Source organism: Martes martes (genome assembly GCF_963455335.1).
Source record: "Martes martes genome assembly, chromosome: 10".
Lineage (NCBI taxonomy): Eukaryota > Metazoa > Chordata > Mammalia > Carnivora > Mustelidae > Martes > Martes martes.
Window position 1 is genome coordinate 48,172,288 of NC_137898.1, and position 19,205 is coordinate 48,191,492.

Genomic DNA, 19,205 nt, shown 5'->3' on the forward strand with positions numbered 1-19,205 from the left:
CTGCCTGCTTCTCTGTCTACTTGTGATCTCTGTCTGTCAAATAAATAAATACAATCTTAAAAAAAAAAAAATGACCACCTTAAGCACTATCAGTGTAGTGGGATACGAATTAGTAACGGTAGGAACTTGGAGACAAGCTCCGGAGTGAAAGGCAAGGCAAGAGCCACAGGAGTGAGGAAGTGGAAGTCTGTGGGGGCAGATGAGAACAACAAACGCCATCCAAGCCAGCATCCCCTTATAGGCTGGGGAGCACCACTGCTCTGGGGCTGCCCAGCCTCTGCAGTGCGACAGGCTCTCATTGGTCACCCCCATTGCATGTGACTCTGATCCAGACAAGTCTGCCCCACTCTCTTTTCCGACCCCTTCTTGGGCAGAAACCCTGAAGGGGGAAGGGGAGGGAGAGAGAGGGCTTGTGAAGCTGGTTCAATCCCTCCCTTAACCAAAATCATAACACCCCTCTACCTAGGCCAGGGAAACTTAATCCCACATGACAGCTCCAAAATATTCTTTCCCACCTTTCCAACAGGCCCAAAGAGGACTTAACCTCACAAAAGTATTATTTTTAGAACTCAGTTCAAAACACTTTCTCATACATAACTGCATTTCTCTCAGCCTTGCTGAGAGATAGGGTTCTTCATCCCATTCTACAGATGATGGCAACAAAGCACAAAGAGCCTGTATGACTGTGTACAGAGATACACCACAAATCGGTAGAGCCTGGGAACAGCCAAAGACATTGGGAGGACGAGGTAGGAAACATTAGCATTTTCTTGTGATCCCAAAGGTTCCTTCTACCCTACCCCCTCTGCCACCTGCTTTTTCCTAGGCCAACACCATTCCATTCACATCCATGGGGTCATGTCCTCAAAGAAATTCTCCCAATATCTGGCTACTCTGATACACTTATTTACAAATTCACACTTCACGACTGTGCACGTCCACACCAAAGTGATTAATGAACCCAACACTGACAACGCTCACCATGTTTTACTTCCTCTTCTCCAATGGCCATCACCCACGCTCGTATCAGCTGACCCCATTTGTGGCCACACCTTGAAACTCATCACTTGAAATCTCTGCACGTCTCATCTCAGATACTGCCTCTCCCATGCATGACCACAACCTCCTGTCCTGCCTCCTCTTCTAACTCAGCAGAGTCTCTGGGCAGCACAGGTCATGATTTCGCTCCCCCCAGCTCCACACTGTCCCCTTCCCAACCTAGACTGGTACAACCAGGCTATCACTAGTACCTTAGTGTCTCAGGTCCCAAGCTTTGACAACTGTCAAAATACAAACAAATAGTCCTGGTGAAAAAAAAATGTACATATCACAGAATCATGTCAATGGGCTTCTCAAGAAGACACACTTTCCACCCATACAAAAATTAATTCAAAATGGACTACAGACTTAAATGTAAAACATAAAATGATACACCTTTCTGAACAAAACATAGGAGAAAATCTTCAGGATCAAGAGCTAGGCAACGAGTTCTTAGGACACCAAAAATACAATCTACAAAAGGGAAAATTAATAAACTGGATCTTGTCAAAAGTCTAATCCAATTAGACAATGGACAAAGGACATGAACGAACAGTTCACCAACCAGAATATACAGATGGCCAATAAGCACATGAAAAGATGTTCAACATCATTAGTCATCGGGGAAATGCAAATCAAAACCACACAAGATATCACCACACATCTATCAGAATGGCTAAAGTCAACAACAGGGACACAACCCAAATGCTGATGAGAATGCAGACAACCTAGATCACAGGTGAAAACACGAAATGGTACAGCTGCTCTAGAAAACAGGTAAACTAGATTTAAAAACAGCAGAAAGGCACAACTACCACCCCTGGCCCTTTTATCCCACAGAAAGGAAAACTCACGTCCACAAAAAACCTGTATATAAACAGTCATAGCAGCTTTAGCTGTAATAACCAAAAACCAGAACCAGTCCAGATGGTCTTAGACAGACATACCACAGAACACACTCAACAATAAAAAGGAACAAGATACTGATACATACTAACAACCCAGATGAATCTCCAGGGAATTCTGCTGAATGAAAAAAGCCAATCCAAAAAGGTTATATCCAGGGAACCTGGGTGGCTCAGTGAGTTAAAGCCTCTGCTTTCGGCTCAGGTCATGATCCCAGGATCCTGGGATCGAGTCCCGCATCGGGCTCTCTGCTCGGCAGGGAGCCTGCTTCCTCCTCTCCCTCTGCCTGCCTCTCTGCCTACTTGTGATCTCTGTCTGTCAAATAAATAAATAAAAAAAATCTCAAAAAGGTTATATCCAGTATGATTCCATTATGTACCATGTTTGACATGGCAACATTTTAGAAATTTAAGACTGATTAATGGTTGTCAAGAATTAAAGTGGGGAGGCAGAGTTGGGTGTGGTCATAAAAGGGCAACCCCAGATGAGGCCTGTGGGTCGCTCAGTCAGTTGAGCATCCAACTCGATTTCAGCTCAGGTCATGATCTTAGGGTCGTGAGATCAGGCCCCACATCAGGCTCCATGCCTGTCATGGAGACTGGGATTTTTCTCCTTCCATCTCCCTCTCCCCACTCTCTTTGAAAAGAAAGAAAGAAAGAAAGAACGAGAGAGAAGGGAAGGAAGGAAGGAACGAACGAAGGGAAGAAAAGAAAAAGGGCAGCCCCAGGGATCCTTGTGGTATCGGGACTGTCCAGTTTCCTCATTATAGTAGTGGATTCACTAACCTACACACATGGTAACACTGTACAGCTTAATACACACACATAAACACCACACATACACAAGTACAAGGGGGAATGGGGAAATCTGAATGAGATCAATGGATTATATAATGAATTACACATCAACGTTAATATCCTCGCTGTGCTACGATGTAATAGTTTTTCAAAATAGTTTTTCAAAATAGTTTTTCAAAAACTATTTTTCAAAATAGTTTTTCAAAACCATAGCGGGAAATGGACAAAGTGTACAAAGGAGCGCTGTATTATGTCCTACAATGGCATGTGAATTTACAGTGATCCCAACACAAATTTCAATTAAAAAAAGAAAATAAGAAAAAAAAAAAAGAAGAAAAGGAAACTCTCCAGATTCTCTCAGGGCCTCAATTTTACTCAGCACCCCCCACCCCAATCTCTACTAAGCCTGCTCTACCTTTCAAGAGGCCACAACCCGCCCCAGCCCCCATCTGGTCCTGCAAGGTGCCTCTAGGAAAAGAAAGCTCTACCCCCTTCAAAGTCGAGTCTGGGTTCTCTGTCATCAGACAGGTCCTCACCTCATCGTTTTTCTTCCCTGCTCACCAACGGCCTCTCCCCTGCCCAAAGCGAAGTTTTCCTTTAACTGTTCGTATCCTTCAAGATACCATCTCACGGCTCCTCCTGCGCGTGGCCAAACCTCTCCAAACACCAGGCCATGGCCATGTTCCATCTTGGTACAGGGGTACAACTGAATAAAGAAGTTTACCGCCTGGACCCAAGCTCTGTAAAGGACTGTTTCAAAGGTGAAGTCTCATTCTCGGCTCATTTCTTTCTTTCACCCACTCTAAAAACGTGCTCCTGGCCTCCCAGCCCCGGGCTGTGGCCCCCTAGCCCTGCGATCCTCGAGCTGGCCGACCATCCGGCTACCCAGGGAGCTTCAGAATACACAGATTCCCAGCCCCTGCTCCCAGAGGTTCTGATTCACACGGTATGAGTCAGTTTTTGTTTTCTTTTCTTTTTAAGCTTCTCAAGTGCTTCAGCTGCTGCTGGTCAGGCTGGGGAACCACCGAGGGGTCTCCCTTTTCCTTATAAAGGTGATCTCTTCATTGCCCCACTGCTAGAGGCAGCTCATTCAAAATCCATGGCCGCTTCACCGTGACCCACAGTGAGCCTGCGCCCCACAGGCTGTCCCCGCCCCCACTCTCACAGCGCCGGGGACCACTTCTCTGAAGACCACACAGCCTTGGTGGCCACCCAGTACCCTGAAGCACACGATACAACTCAACCCTTCATTCCTCCCCTCTCTACAAACCTGCTTCTCCCGTCTGCACTCCCCACACTTCAGCCTCCGGGCCACCCCCACCACCGCCCAAAGCAGAACCCTAACACCATTCAACTCCTCCTTGTCTTTCACAAATCCCATCGGGTTAGCCAGTCCTGTTCCACATCTGAAACTTGCCCGCCCACATGCCAGTACCCAGTCCGGGCCTCCTCTTCTCCCCCTGGGCTCCTTCAACAGTCATCTAACCTGCCCACACGCCCGCAGAGCTGGCTTCAGAAACACAGGCTGAACCACATCATCTCCCTGGGGAAAAGGTCATGGCTTCCCTTTGTCCTCAGAACGAGCAACAGACACCACAGTGTGGCATTCAAGATCCTCCATGATGCAGAGGTGGACCATGTTTCCAGGTTGGCCCACCATCGCCCTCCTGGATACACTCTCATTTCTCAGAGCACCAGAGCTGTGCCCTTTACAGGCTCTGGGCCTTTATCACAGTGCCCACTGAGACCTGACTGCCCTTCCCTTCTCTCCTCACAGTAGCGAGCCTGGACCGGAGGCTCCAGACATCACCTCGAGTTGTGTGCTGGAATCCTGGAACCACACCACACACAAAAAAACACGCCTCTTCCTGCCGAGAAGAGCCTCGACTTTCCATGGATTCTCGAAGGGGTCTCTAATCCAAAGTAAGTGAAAAACAAGCATGAAGTGGCCGTTCCCCATTCCAGGTTAGCTCAGAGAAGTCGGCCTCTTATCCTCCTGCACTCTCCACTAGAGACCCGTGCGTTCCCCAGTCAGGAATAACCACTCTCCGTGGCCCTACCATTAAGCTCTGGCTATTTCTAGTGCAGAACAGACTTCCTTCCGTACCAGTATGTACAGCTGACCCTCGAACAGCACAGAGGTTAGGGGCGCCGACTCCCTGCAGAGTCAAAAATCCGAATGTAACTTCTGACTTCCCTCAAACTTAACTACTAATAAGAGCCTAATGTTGACCAGAAGCCTTACCAATAATAAGCAGTCGATGAACACGTATTTTGTATGTTATATGTACTGTATACTGCAATCTTCCAATCTTAGCTTTAGTAAGCTAAAGTACAGAAAATTATTTATTTTTTAAGTCACAAGAAAATACATTTACTATACTGTACTGTACGTATACCTGCATAAAAGTGGATCTGCAAAGTTCAAACCTGTGTTGTTCAAGGATCAACTGTAATTAATTGTATAAACTGGCTTGGTTTCAGACTGTCAGCTCCACCACTTCTTTACTGTGTGACCTTGAGCAATTAACTTGACCTTGGGCCTTAGTTTCCTCAGCTATAAAATGGGGATATTTGCAGGACCTACACCCTTGGGCTGTCGTGAGGAACAAATAAGACAACACATTCTAAAGCAAAAAAAGCCCACAGTAAGTGGTCACGTGGGTCAGCTGTGTTAACAATTTTACATCTGCTGACCCCATTCACAATGCACAGTGCAGGCTGGCAGTAAATGACTTCTGAATCCACATCTTCCTGAATCCCAGGGCTCATCTGTTGCCGTGGGAAAGCTGTTAAAAAGCATAACTTGGTAATACTTCAATGTTCTTTTCCTCTGTTTTCCCTTATGACCAATTCTGGAGCCATCCTACATTTTATCCAGATTGTACAAGGGCTCATACCTTGTGCATAAACCTTTGCATGTCCCCCTCCCCCCGCCATTAACCTTCCCGGTCAAAATGCTTATGACACTGGCTTTGCTTTCTCACAGGAACCAAACTATTTCAAACCCCCCATTCCTCATTTGTCCTGAGGAGTCCAGAATTAACCCTCATTCTACTACTGTGCCTCCTGGGCAGAGATCCTTCCTACCTCTTGACCTAACATCTGCCAACACAGGTAAAAAACCCAGATTTCTTCCTTCTCAATCTAGGAAGACCATTAAATATACAAAATCTTTCCCTTTTTTTCCCAGCTTTCTCCCTTTTTTTTCTAGCCAGTGCCTCCAACAATAGAGGCCCTCTGGGCTCGGGATTACTCACGGGCCTTTCTTTGTTGTGAGCATTATTCTGATATGCACATATTCAACAAACATTACTGATACCTTCTGTGTCTGACAAGACAGACAGGGTGGGGTCCTTGCCTTATGGGGCTTCTGGTCTGTTCTAAGGGCACAATTTCTTTGGGCTTCACATTTGCAGCCAACTTGCTTGAAATAATACCCCGAATCACAGGTCAGACAGAAGGAGGAAATCAAAGATGCCACATGATGGCCAGATGCAGAAAAACAAGTTCACCTCAGGCCCTACGCTTCACCTTTCCAAGTGGCCTGGAGATCCCACAGGGCTTGGATTTTATACCCATGTCCACCTCAGGGCTTCTGGGGCCTCCAGACATAGGCCACCTTCTTGGTCTTGAAAAGGGATGCTCCTCATTTCCCCAAGTGGTTCTCTAAGCCAGATAATCTCTAACCAGAGATTTCGGTCTCTGCCCGACTGACCAAAGCTCACTTGTGCCTGCTTGTGGGCACCCATGCTGATGTCCACAGCCACCACCTCACTACCATGGCCCCCTTCTCTCTTTCATCAGTGCTTCTAAGAAGTAGGCAGAGGGGCCATTCCAAGTCCAGTGCTCTCCCAGCGGGCAGGGCTGAGGTCGGCAGCTGGAGAGGACCGGCCCAGAGACCTCTTCTTTCTCACCCCCCACCCAAACTTATCCAGTCCTCGCAGCTTTTCTCTCCAGGGCTAAACAGTAGGCCTAGCATCCCAGCAAGAAGGGTACCATCCCTGGAGCTGTCCCCAGGCAAGGACCTTGAAAACATTTGCCCATAAAAGGAGAAAACCACTGCTCAGCAACTGTTCTGACCTGGTGGCCTGTAGGATCCTGGGGCACCAGAATCTTCCAGACAGCTTCCTGGCCACCACCAGTGCCAGCCTTGTGATCTAGGATCCTCCCTGCTGCGTTATTTGAGAAGCTTTCTTCCTGCCAGCATTGGGCCAGGTGCCCTGGACACTGGTGGCCAAGAACAGGCTTCAAAAGGCTAAGTGGAAGGTGACCATCTTCAAAGGGCCCTCAGACTTCCCAGAAAGCTCTGGCATACAGCCCTGACCTGAGGTCAGAGCTTCCTGCAAATGAACTTGCGACGCGGCTCCATGAGGGCAGGGACTGTGTCTGTCTGGTTCACAGGTGTATCCCCTACAGCCCCTAGCAATGGGCTGGAATACAGGCCGTGCTCGATACTGATTCACCATTAACACAGAATGACCTCCATCAGGGAAGGAAGGGAGGAAGGCCTGTGGAAAGAGCCCAGGTTTGGGGGCCAGACTGACCTGGATCTGAACCCTTCCGGCTCCTCCGTTTATACTCTGAGCTCATGGGCATCCTCATCTACACAGCGGGGGTGAGAATACCCGCCTCAAAATGTTGTTGGGGAAAAAAAAAATGTTGTTGGGAGCAGTGGACGGAAATCCTAGGTAAAGCCAGTAGCCCAGGTCGTGGCCAAGAGCACTTTCTGCTTCCAGTTCAGAAACACTTTTCAGAGCGCACACCCGAAGCCCGACACTGTCCAAACGTGGTAGGGGGAATCCCAGAGCGCAGTGAGTATTTAACTCTTACAACAATCCCACGAAGTAGGATCTACTTAAATCCCTCTTGCAGTGGTGGGAAACAGAGGCACCAGGACGAAAAGCAACTTGCCCCAAGTCTGGTATCTAGAAGTGGCAGGGCCAAGCCTCCTAGCAATTCCAAAGCCCAAAATTTTAAGTGCTACATTTTTCTGTCTCTAAAGTCATCGGTCAGGGAACGTTTGCTCCTATCCCTGCCCTGGTGTGATTGTGGGCGATACCTGACCACACTGCCAGACCAGAATTTTCAGCTGCAAGAGAAAAATGCATCTGGGTATCCCCGTGGTTCATGGCTTTTGTTTTAAACTAATGGCCTGTTCCTGTGAAATTCAATTTCCAGCAAGTTTGCTGATCAAAAACTTCTCTCCCCTCCTGTCCTCCTGCTATCTCCTCTCCAACTACCTATCAGAAAAAGAGACCCACAGCTATGTAAAAATAGGAAAAAGGAAAGGAAAGCACAGAGAGAGAGCGAACGCGAGCTTGCACGCCCTCAGGAACAGAGAAGTCTCACTCACTCTCCTAACTCTCCCTAAGGACAGCTGCCCACACAGAAGGGCCCCAGGCAGAAGCAGTCTGTCCACACAGAGGCCAACCATGTCAAGGTTCAGTGTCCCCATGCACCCAAGCAGCAGAGAGAGAGTTAAGCCATCTCTTCCAATGGCCCAGACCTCCTCATAAAGACAGCTTCCCGTCTCCTCCTCTCTATAGGACTGCATCTGCCCTACCACCAAGCACGGAGGAAATGGCATTACCAAAACAAATCAGCGCTGCACTTGACCTTGCTTCTCAACTGGCTCAGGATGCGTGACATCCCAACGCACTCCACAAATGCTCAGAAATATTGGAAACCCCAAACCCCACCCCTGGTCAAAAATGCTTGGGATTTCACAAAAAGGCATTAAATTATTTTGATTTTACCCTACGGAATCTAAAATGCTTTCCGTGTTTTCACTCTCAAAATGCTGAGAAGAAAAAGTATGCTCGTCGGAAAACTTCAGCTCCTGGTCTGGTTTGTGTCCTGGTTCGTGGATGGCAAGCTGGGGAGCCGGCCGGAAGTCAAGGAACAGAAGCTCTCACTCCACACTGCTCACTGACTCAGTCCCCAAAAATAGGGGGCTTCCCCATGGGGGTTCCCGAGGCAAACTTCTCCCCCGACCACGGTCACAGGCAGGTCATCGGCAGCTCCCGGCATCTGGGACAGTCCTCCTAAGGCCCTAGTCTTCAGCTCCCGAATCCCTGCTAAACACCATGACTCCCTTCCAAATCAGGAGAAGGAGCACAACTCCTCCATGGGGGTCAATGAGACAGGACTCCATGGGGGCCAAAGCTGAGGGCAGCATTCCTCCCCAAGGCAGCTGCTTGGAGATGGCACGATCTCAAGGGCCCTACAGCAAATCCATTTCCTGCACACCCACACCCCCAATCTGGACCCATGACCCTGCAGCTGTAACTCCTAACGCTGCTTGCTCTAAAGACCACCCCATTTACAATCAGGTTGGTCATTAACACTCTAAGTCAATGGAATGCTGATTTAAGGGAGAAAAAGAATTCATCTATTAAGAACAAGTGCTCTCAGGAAGCACTCGGAACCGGACTGCCAGGGGCATTCAAGACATGGTCCCACAGCCAACACTGCATCAGTCAACACACTCATCGCTCTTGCTGAGGTACAAGTCACAAAAATCCCAGCATCCCAAAACGCACAGGTCCCGAGGACCCACGGACGTTAACTACCTGACTCTTTCTTCAGGGGAGAAAAAGGAGATGCAGGCCAAGGGTAAGACGGTCCACCGTGGGTCAAGGGCTCAAATCCCGAGCTTCTCAGTGATCTTCCCACATTTAGCCTAGTGCCTCTGACACCCAATGACCAACAAGAGCCCTTATACACTTATTTCCACAAAAAAAAACCTACTTCTGGGATGATGTTACAGGCAGACGGGCTAAGCCCACCACGGCTGTGGAAATCAACAGAGAAGAAAACCAAGCGGGAGTCGACAAAAATTAACTTTTGCTCTGAATCCCGTTCTCAACTCGAAACCTCCTTCCTCCAGTGAAAGTGCCTTTCCAGGATTCCTGACGTGAGAAACGAGGGGCAGGAGTTACCCCTGACGGGGATATCCAACACAGGCCAGTATTTTAGATCACAACTGCCAGGCAAACAAATGGGAGCTGTACCAGGTAGAGCGGCCTGAAGCCAGCTTCACAAGCAGCAGCGAAGTCAGCCCCAAAGAAGGCTCAGAGATTAAAGTACTTTCCTCTGCCCTTAAAATGGGGGGGGGGGGGGGGGGGCGTGGGCACGGGTGCCTCTTTAGATGCAAAGGTTAAGACCTCGCAGGCTAATAACCAGGCTGGGGAAGGGCAGCCCAACAAACACACACACACACACACACACACACACACACACACACACACACACAAGACCGGAGGCCCTGAAACTTTCTGCCCATAGGAGCAGACATGGTTCACCCTGAGTCCATTTCACCCATGGGCACGAAGAAGCGTCTCTGGCTCCAGAGGATCACACAGGAGCCTAAAACAAACGAAGGCCTGGGCTCTCTCCCCTGCGAGTGTGTGACACTCACAGGCCACAGACTCAATGCCATGGAAAGCAGCATTTCCCTTGTTTCCATTACGTCATCCATGCTGGAAAAGGGGGGGCGGGGGGGACACAGCTGGGAGCAGCTGTACCACCATCTGCTCGCTCCTCGCTCCTGGGCTGTCTGTGCTAGCCTGAGCAGCAGCCCCCCTCCGGCCCCGGAGAGAGGAGGTGCGGTGTTAAAGGTACAACACCCAATTACGGAAAAGCTTTCCAAATTATTTAGAGATAAATCACTTCCAAGATAAGTTAACAACCTCGGGAAGGTTGCTGAGCCTGTCCTCTTTGAGTTTTGGTTATTTGTTTGCAGCTCTTTAGACTCAGCTATGGGGCAAACTCTGTCGGCTCAACGTGCCCCATTAGACAAGCAGAATGTACGAGCAACCACCTGCCATCTGCTCCCCAAAGGAGGCAGCCAGAACAGTACAGGTCTGCAGCTGGAAGCGTTCAGGGGACAAGCAGGGAACATTCAAACCCAGGACATAGGCCCCACGCTGGTGACGGCTACTTGCTTATGGGCACCCTGAGCCATTCAGCTGACTGGTCCTATCTTCTGGGGCACTCCAGAAGTTCCCTCTAGAGCACTCCGCCAGGCATCACCTCATAGAAGGGGAGGCTGGTGAGAACGCCTGGGGGTGAACCACTCGGCTGGCCCCTCTACTACAGACAGGCAATGAGGCAATAAAATGGGGGTCTGAGGTCTGATCAAGCTTCACACGCGTCTCATCTGGCCGACATAGGGCTGTATTTAAAAAACAAAAGTGCTGGCTTTTAAAAATGAGTGATTTCATATATAAATATCTGTACTGCTAACTCTTCCTGGGAGCGAGGGGAAAATGAAGAGATTTGTCAACACAGGCCCCATTTCCACGTGGCACCAGTCACCAGGAGCTACTGAGCGACAGGCTTCCGTGAGATGGGGCACGTGCTCTGAAGAACGGGTCCGCGTATGCCACTGCAACTAAATCCCTACCCGGACCCTGAGAGCTTTGCTATCATGCTGTTGAGTGTGTAGAAGAAGAAGAAAACCCCAGAGAATGATTTCCCGATGGTCCTTTATTGACTCTTCCGGTTGGTTGAAATTCAGTCCCTTGGATGGCCAACTGAAATTCTACAAAGATCATTCCACCCAATACAATGAATGGATCTCAGTAGAAGGCTAGCTGCCACCATTCCTTATCACAAAAGCACATCATAGGATCTCAAAGGAACATCGCAGACCGCTTACCATACATCTTGCCTTCGTCCGATAAGATGATTTTCCTCCTCCCGCAGGGTGGGTAGATAGCCAAGGCTTCCTGAAAGCTCTGCTCAATGTCGGGGCTCCAGACCCCTTCTGCATCATTGTCGATTGGCTTATCCGCAGAGTCGCTCATTCTTTCCATGTTTTCGGCAGGGCTCTCACTGCCGCTCCAGCTGCTGGGCTCAATTTTGGCGGTTGGATTTTCCAAGCCGAAGCCTGGAGCCTTTTCAAGAAAATAAACCTAAGACAGAAATGAAAAGATAGGGTAAGGAGGAGGGAATGACCAACAACACCGCTCTTCCTCGTTCCGGTACCTACTCTTCAGGCTCCAGCTTTGCTTGGACAAGAGCTCCTAGAGGAGAATACAGGGTTTGGGGAGCCAAGTGGCTTTTGTTCTTCACGTACTGCGTCAACCACGCATACAGAAATGCAATGGCAGGCAGAAACTGGGTAATCTCCACAGGCGTGAGACTGGGGCCGCCCTGGAGTTGCAAGTTCACAGTGAATCCCGCAGAAATGCTGACCAGATGCCTACAAGCTACCAGGAGCACTTTGCATAAGGATAATCCCATGTCCACGGCAAAACCAGTTGTTTCAAAGAAAATAAAGTGAAACAAAAGATGTCTGCCTCGCTGTGGCAAGGGGCACAGTAACTTGAAAATGTCAAATGGTCTAATATTTGTCGATGAGATCACCGAAATGCAAGATGGCGGCAGGCTGCAGGAAGGACAGGATTATTCTGTTGTCACAAATACTTGTTCCACTGAAACGGCGACACCAGGTGCCCTGTACCTGCTACCGGACAGCATTCTGCAGCAAGGGTCCTCTTCTACACGCTCACTTCACTTGGCCACTCTCCGCTTCTAGACTGTAACCTTGAAGCCGGGACCCAGTTGCCCCCATTTCTGCCTTCCCGGCAACCGACGACAAGCGGCCAGCGCATTGGCAGAAATGTTCTACACCTACACGGGGCACTCCGTCTGGGAGCCTAACTTGGAATTTCTGATCACATGAAAACCGTAGGGAGTCTTTCATTTCTTTTTCTGTAGCCCTGAAGATTACAGAACCAAGAGAAATTTTTCTCAAAGATTTATTCCCCTTAAATTATGCATGTAACCTATGGCCATAATGGGATAAGCTTTCCCAACAAATGTCAAACCGGCACAAACACCAGCACAAACACCAACGTGAAACTGATCTAATCCAGTACCCCCTGCAGTCTGCACGCTAACATATCAATATTCCTTTGTTGAAAAAGCATCAGGTCACTAATTCAAAGGCTTCCCCAAAAAGGGAGAAGAAATGCTCCTGGGGATGGATCGAAGACGGGGAGGCTCGGGCTTGAGTGGGGAGAGTGTCGTGTAACCACCATCCTAGCCTGCTTCCCCGCCTCAAGTCCACACAACATTACAACAGAGGTGGGCAGGAGGGAGGGAAGCAGACGCCAGAGGCCCCGCCAGGCACCAGGGACTTCTCGAGGCTCCAGAACAGTCACCGGAGGGCAAGCAACCCGTCTTCTCTCCTTCTCTCTCTCACTGCCTCCCTCCCACCTGCACTCCCCCAGCTGCGTCTATCAACAGATCCCAGCTGCGGAAACGCGGGGGCCCGCAAACATTACACAATTAATGGTGTAACTAGTGGGTGCTTTTGGCTTCGTACCCTGACAGCTTTTTGGATCTAGCAGCACCTGGATAAAAGGAACCTTCGGGTTGTCTGCCTTTTAAATGCTGCCATGGATCCATCATTCAAAGAACTTGTCAGCAAAATATTTACTGCTCCTTACCAACACATGTACATTAACACAGGACTCTACAAACTGCCAAACGTTGAGAGGTATCAATTATGCCACAAGAAAGGGTTTTGTGATTGACCTGCCCATGAACTCCACCAAGCCTCCAGTGTGGGTCTTTTCAGTTCTCAAATTATTACTTGGGGGGGTGGGGGGTGGGAACAGATTTAGGAGCCTCCGAAAAATTCAAGCTGAACTGTACTGTTCTACCCTACAGTCTGCTCCACCTCCAAAGCAGTTTCTTGGAGAAAATATGAGAGGATGAGCAAACGCTTTGAGGCAGTGGCTAATCCACCTTCTGCCTCCCTACCTGACCCAAATACAGAACAAAACAAAACAAATGGGCCCCACGGAAGCCCAGGCCTGTCCCTGAGCTCTGGGAGGCTCTCAGCAGCATGAACTCACTGCAGGGAGCCACACTGTAGGATGAACAGTGATGTGCCCAGCATGCAACCACGACAGCAGAGGGACACAGTCCTGGGCAGTGAAGGCCAGCTGAGGAACGGCGGGATCTCTATTTGCGTAAGAACACTCCCATGTAAGGAAGATCCTCGGTCCCCAGGCCAGAAAACACCAGCAACCCCTGACCCTATGCCTGACATGCCTTCTTCCTCTCCCACCAGCTGGTCATGGGGTCTACGCTGGAACATGACCAGTGGCAAGGAACCCGCTACCTCCCCAGCACCATTTCCTTCGTACCGGAATGCTTTAATCCTTCTGTCTAGGAGGCTAACACCCACATCCCGGTTAACTTCCAACTACCCATCCCTTGAAAGTCCATCCATCCCTTGTGGGAGCAAATCCAACCCCAACACACCCATTCAGGTATGACAGGAACAGCCCCAGATTGTGATCCAGACTAGACAGAATTCACATTGTTTCTCTGCCCAGTGCTCATAAATGCATCCCAGTTTGTCCACAACCCTCCATAAAGGACACTGAGAGAGGGACACAGGATCCATAAAACCTCCAAGCTCCTAAGTGTTGTTCCTGAAATTTCTCTCTTGTGCAACTGTCTTAGGAGCTAAAAACACGAGTTTATATTTATTCCCATTAAGTTCCATTACTTTTACCCTTAGGCCTTGACTCCAAGCTAGTAAGATCTTTCTGAATCATTAACTGCCAAGCTTAGTGTCCCCAGACATTGAACAACCACTCAGAGTTGTCACAGGGGGAGGGTGTAAACCCATTCTAGAGAAGTTCCAGAAAAGATTCTGACTCAACATATGGAAAAATGTCCAGCTAGCTGAACTTCCACAAGGGGTGCAGTGCCTTAAAGACAGACAGAGTCCTGCAAACAACCCTTTCGAGTTACTCTACAGCTAAAAATCACTAGTCCTTGGTTAGGGAATGCAGTATTAGCGAGCATTAACTGATTCATCCTTTTTATTTTTTTAAAGATTTTATTTATTTGAGAGAGGGTGAATGTGTGTATGTGTGTGCAAGAGAGAGAGAGAGAGAGAGCGAGCGAGCACAAGCAGGGTGAGGGGCAGAGGGAGAAGCAGGATCTCTGCTAAGCTGGGAGGCCGATGCAGGGCTTGATTCTGAGGCTCTGAAATCATGACCTGATCTGAAGGCAGATGCCCAACCGACTGAGCCACCCAGGCGCCGCTGGATCCATCCATCTCAGTAAATATAGGCACTGTTCCAAACACACTCATGTTTTTATTCATTTCCTGCAAAGGGGAGAACTCTGCGTCCAGGCTCTTGAGAGCTGGTCAGCTGGAGCCCAGCAGGATGGAATTACCAACTCTGGACAAGGGCCAGCACAGAGCCCCAGACACTGCCACACACATAATCCTCAGAGTCACACAGGCCCTCAGTTTTACAACCCAATTGTAAGATGAGGCCCTGTATGGGCAGAGAGTTTCCGATCACAAGACTGGGGCTGGCTGAGAAAAGCTCCCCATAGTGGATACCAAAATAACCATTCTGGCTTTCATTCTATCCCTCCAGTCCCTTCCAGCCCGGCTCAAAATCCACCTCATCCTGGAAACATGTACCCAGTGACTCTGAGAGTATCGGCCACACATTAGGAATATCCTAAACACTTGTGTAATGGGTAAACTACCACCCAATCTAACTGGCTTCAGAACGTAGAGCAACAAGCACCTGCTTGTTACCAATAATAAGGGCTAACCGAACGAGGCAGGCACAGAACATCTGTGCCTGCAGAGCTAAGGTCCACACCTCCTCAGACATCCTTTGAGCAAGGGAGTCAACTTAGACTTGATGCAGTGGATGAAGAAGAAACAGAGTGTTGGGGGCGGGGGACAGAGCATATGGTGTCAAGACCCGACTTGACTTGGCTTCCAAAACCGGCTCACCCGCTAGCCTCGACACCCAGGCTAAATTAGGGAATCTCGCAGAAGCTCAGGTTTTGACTTACAGAGGGAGATAAATTCAATTTGATTCCAACACAGGAAAGTCACTAAGGGGTAGAGGGACTCTCCCCTCACAGGACTGCCACAGAGATTCAGCAAGATACACTGTGTATCATTAGTCCCTGGGTGCCTCCGTTTCCATCATTAACACTTTTCCAAAGGCTCGTTTTTTCCCTAAAATCCTCCTTTGCTACACTATAATAAATTCCAGAAAGAAATGTTACCAGTGACCCAAACATTCCTAACTGACCCAACAGCTAGACTCCCTAAATGGATCACTCTTTCACAATTACCCACTGACACCTGAAGAGAGGTGACGTGATTACAGTGAAATGACATATGTCTATTTGTCCAATACGCACTTGGACATAAAATTCTGGGGGAAGAAGGGGCCTACAGTCCAATGTAGGTGCTTCTGACACCGACTCCATTCAAGGGACGTACTCACAAGGGGTGTGACACAGGGCACAGGAATCTGCTGCTCCCTTCAACTTAATTCCTGTGGGTCTCTCATAATGTAAGCATCTCACTCACTTACAGGTGATTTAAGAGCTCTTAAATAAAAGGGTGAGGGGCGCCTGGGTGGCTCAGTGGGTTGAGCCTCTGCCTTCGGCTCAGGTCATGATCTCAGGGTCCTGGGATCGAGCCCCGAATCGGGCTCTCTGCTCAGCGGGGAGCCTGCTTTCCCCTGTCTCTCTCTGCCTGTCTCTCTGCCTACTTGTAATCTCTCTGTCAAATAAATAAATAAAATCTTTAAAAAAATAAATAAATAAAAGGGTGAGCTTTAACTAACCTCATGATTAATGAAACGCCACTGAACATGAGGGTCACAAAAAATCCATATAGATTCTTTTAGCCAATGTCTCAACAGTCTATGAGGCATTCAGAAAAGGGCTGGACTAGGCATTAGGACTCTGTCTCTACCTGAGTAGCCCAGGACCACACAGCACTTACAGACCCCCACATGCCTCAGTTTCCATCATTAACACTGAAGGAGGCCAACTAAGTCATTCATCATTGTTTTCCCATACACTCTACCTACAATAAAGCTTAGTAAGGTGATTTGTTAATGCACCCCATCTGTATCCCAACCTCATTGAGGGCAAGGACCACAGCATCCCCAGTGCTGGCAGAGTCCCTGGAACCATATTCGATGAAAGAAAGAATAAACCAACAACCAGATGACATGAACATTCTTTGACATCAATGCATGCGAACTTACCACCCAAGCTTCCCATGAGAAGTGCAAGAGTTTCAGCCCCTTTCCCATCCCTCACCCTGACTCTGGTCAAGGTTCTAATGAGAAGATCCCCAAAGAAGATTACCAAATTAAGAAGACGTAAGCGGACAGACTTAAGCCTGGCAGAGTTTGGATAACCAAGAGTTGGCTATCTAATCCAATTTTTTAATTTAGTCATCACAATTACAACCAACAGTCTTTCTGTGTTAAAGACACAAATATGGGGGCACCTGGGTGACTCAGTCGGCTAATCAAGTCAACTCTTGCTTTCAGTTCGGGTCATGATCTGGGGGTCATGGCATTGAGCCCTGTGTCAGGCTCCTCATTCACAGCAAGGAGTCTGCTGGAGATTCCCTCTCTCTCTCCCACTCTGCTCCTCCCTGCCCCATGCGTCACGCATGCATGCTCACACACTCTCTCTCTCTCTCAAATAAATCTTTAAAAGAAAAAAGACATAAACATGGTTTTTGGGTACTCTAGGAGGTAAGTTTCTGCTTCGACAAACATACGTTATTTTGAGTGGAATGGTAAATTTTGAGATACAACATTTTACCTTCTCTCTTTCTTTTTTCTTGTGGCCCCTAGAGAAAACAGAATCAGAAGATGACAGCTATAAGAAAAGCTATAAGCAGGCTATAAGGGAAGCAAAGTGGTGAGGGTGTGAAGGCCAGAAGCCAAAGTGGTGGCCAAGGAAGAAATGTGAAGAGGGGAAAAACGGAAGCAAAGCAAATCTGAGGGAGCAGGTGAATGAATAAGGCAACATAGGTCATGACACTAAACGGAAAGCTAAGAAAGGTTTCTGCAAGCTCAGAAGAATGTGGACATAGCAACAGTAGGAGCCATTTAAAGAAACAATCTCATGGTTGAAATGATATTTGTAGTAGACAATTCAACCACACATTTGATGGCTCTAAGGTCACTCTGATCTTAGTGAAAGCCAGACTTTTCATATAAGAAAAAAGCTGCCCTCCAATAAAAAGACTAGGGAAACGATGCTTTACTTCCAAAGTGAACTAGTACATCAAATCCAGATTCAACCTTCTCCAAATAAACCATGTTTCCAGCATAATGCCAGAAACTCTCATGGAAAGCATCTTTAATCATTGCACAACTCCCACTGGGTATTTTCTCCACCTTATGAGGTAAAGACCTAAATAAGTTGCCAAAGTCATATACTAACCAAAATTTGAATCCAGGAGTCATTTTGTCAGCTAGAATGCACCATCCATGGGATCAGCAGACTCAAATACACTCTCACTAGACAGTGAGCTGGAGGCTGGATTTCAAATGGAGAGAATGTAGGCAGTGCTGAACGTTCAGCTCAGTCTACAACTGACACCCTCAAGCACAGTCTAATTAATTCCTAATGAATAGTGATGATACTGACTCACCTCCCCGGGTAGTTGGGAGGAATGTCAGGCACTAATGATAGTTCATTGCTTTTGCATATGTAAAGTGGGACAAGTTACTAGTTCCCTATCTTTCAGACACTAGCCAAACCTGCCTACGACTGGCCTGAGAAATACAGGACCAACCGCCTGGATTGGGAGGCAGCCTCCAGAGAAATGGGACTGCAGAATGTAAGGCACTGTCAGCGCAGAATGTTCAGAGAATGCCAACACTGAGAACTGAGGCCACGTCTGCCATAAAGCTGGTAGCAGTCAGTGAGCCTTGGTGTCATAAATTCCAACTGCCAACAGGTTCTAATTTCAGCAGGAAGGAGTGGATAATTACTCCTTCTCATTTTCCAAAACCACTTCCATATCAACAGGATCCATCAACAAGCCAACACCTCGTCACCAAGACCCGGATGCTGAGCACCCCGTGAGAGGACTTTGGCATTACCCTCCTGAGATTCCCTGATGAATACTCCTGCTCCATCAGCGCTAAGTACTTGCCCAGGTGACAGTTCAAGAAAGGCTCTGATTTCATGCTACGCAGCTCTGTATTACCAGCCTTTAGGGGAATCACCTTCCCCACCCCCTTAAGGAATCTGTTAGCCACTCAGAACAGAAATTTCTGCCTCTTCTTCTTGCCACCATCCCCACAAGTCAAGGTAATCACTGCTCTCTTTCATTGGAAGACACCTGCAAAAGAACTAGGCCACAGACTCAGGTCCAGGCATGCTATCCAATCTGACCATTCCCAAGTGAAGACTGATATCCAGACAGTGCACTCATCCAAGAAGCTTGAGCTGGATGGCATGACCTGCAGCCTGGGTCACATACCCCCGGGAGGTATACCACTGAACACATTTCAAAGCCAGAAAGAGAAGTTTCTTTCCGGCTCTAAGAGAAAAAGAAATGCCACAAGAGTTGGCGTAAGTAGCTGTCAGGCAGCTCAAATGGAAAACTTGCAGGATCTTTCCTAG

At 48.3% G+C, this 19,205-nt stretch overlaps 1 protein-coding gene across 1 annotated transcript in view; it reads right to left on the bottom strand.

The window, feature by feature from the left end:
• The window catches only part of TEAD1 (TEA domain transcription factor 1), a 254,396-nt gene that overhangs the window by 158,962 nt on the left and 76,229 nt on the right, over positions 1 to 19,205 (bottom strand). The window contains exon 2 of the mRNA XM_080815981.1: positions 11,407 to 11,662. Within this exon, the coding sequence (XP_080672107.1) occupies positions 11,407 to 11,563 (157 nt within the window). The 5' untranslated portion in view covers positions 11,564 to 11,662. The remainder of the gene's footprint in view (positions 1 to 11,406; positions 11,663 to 19,205) is intronic.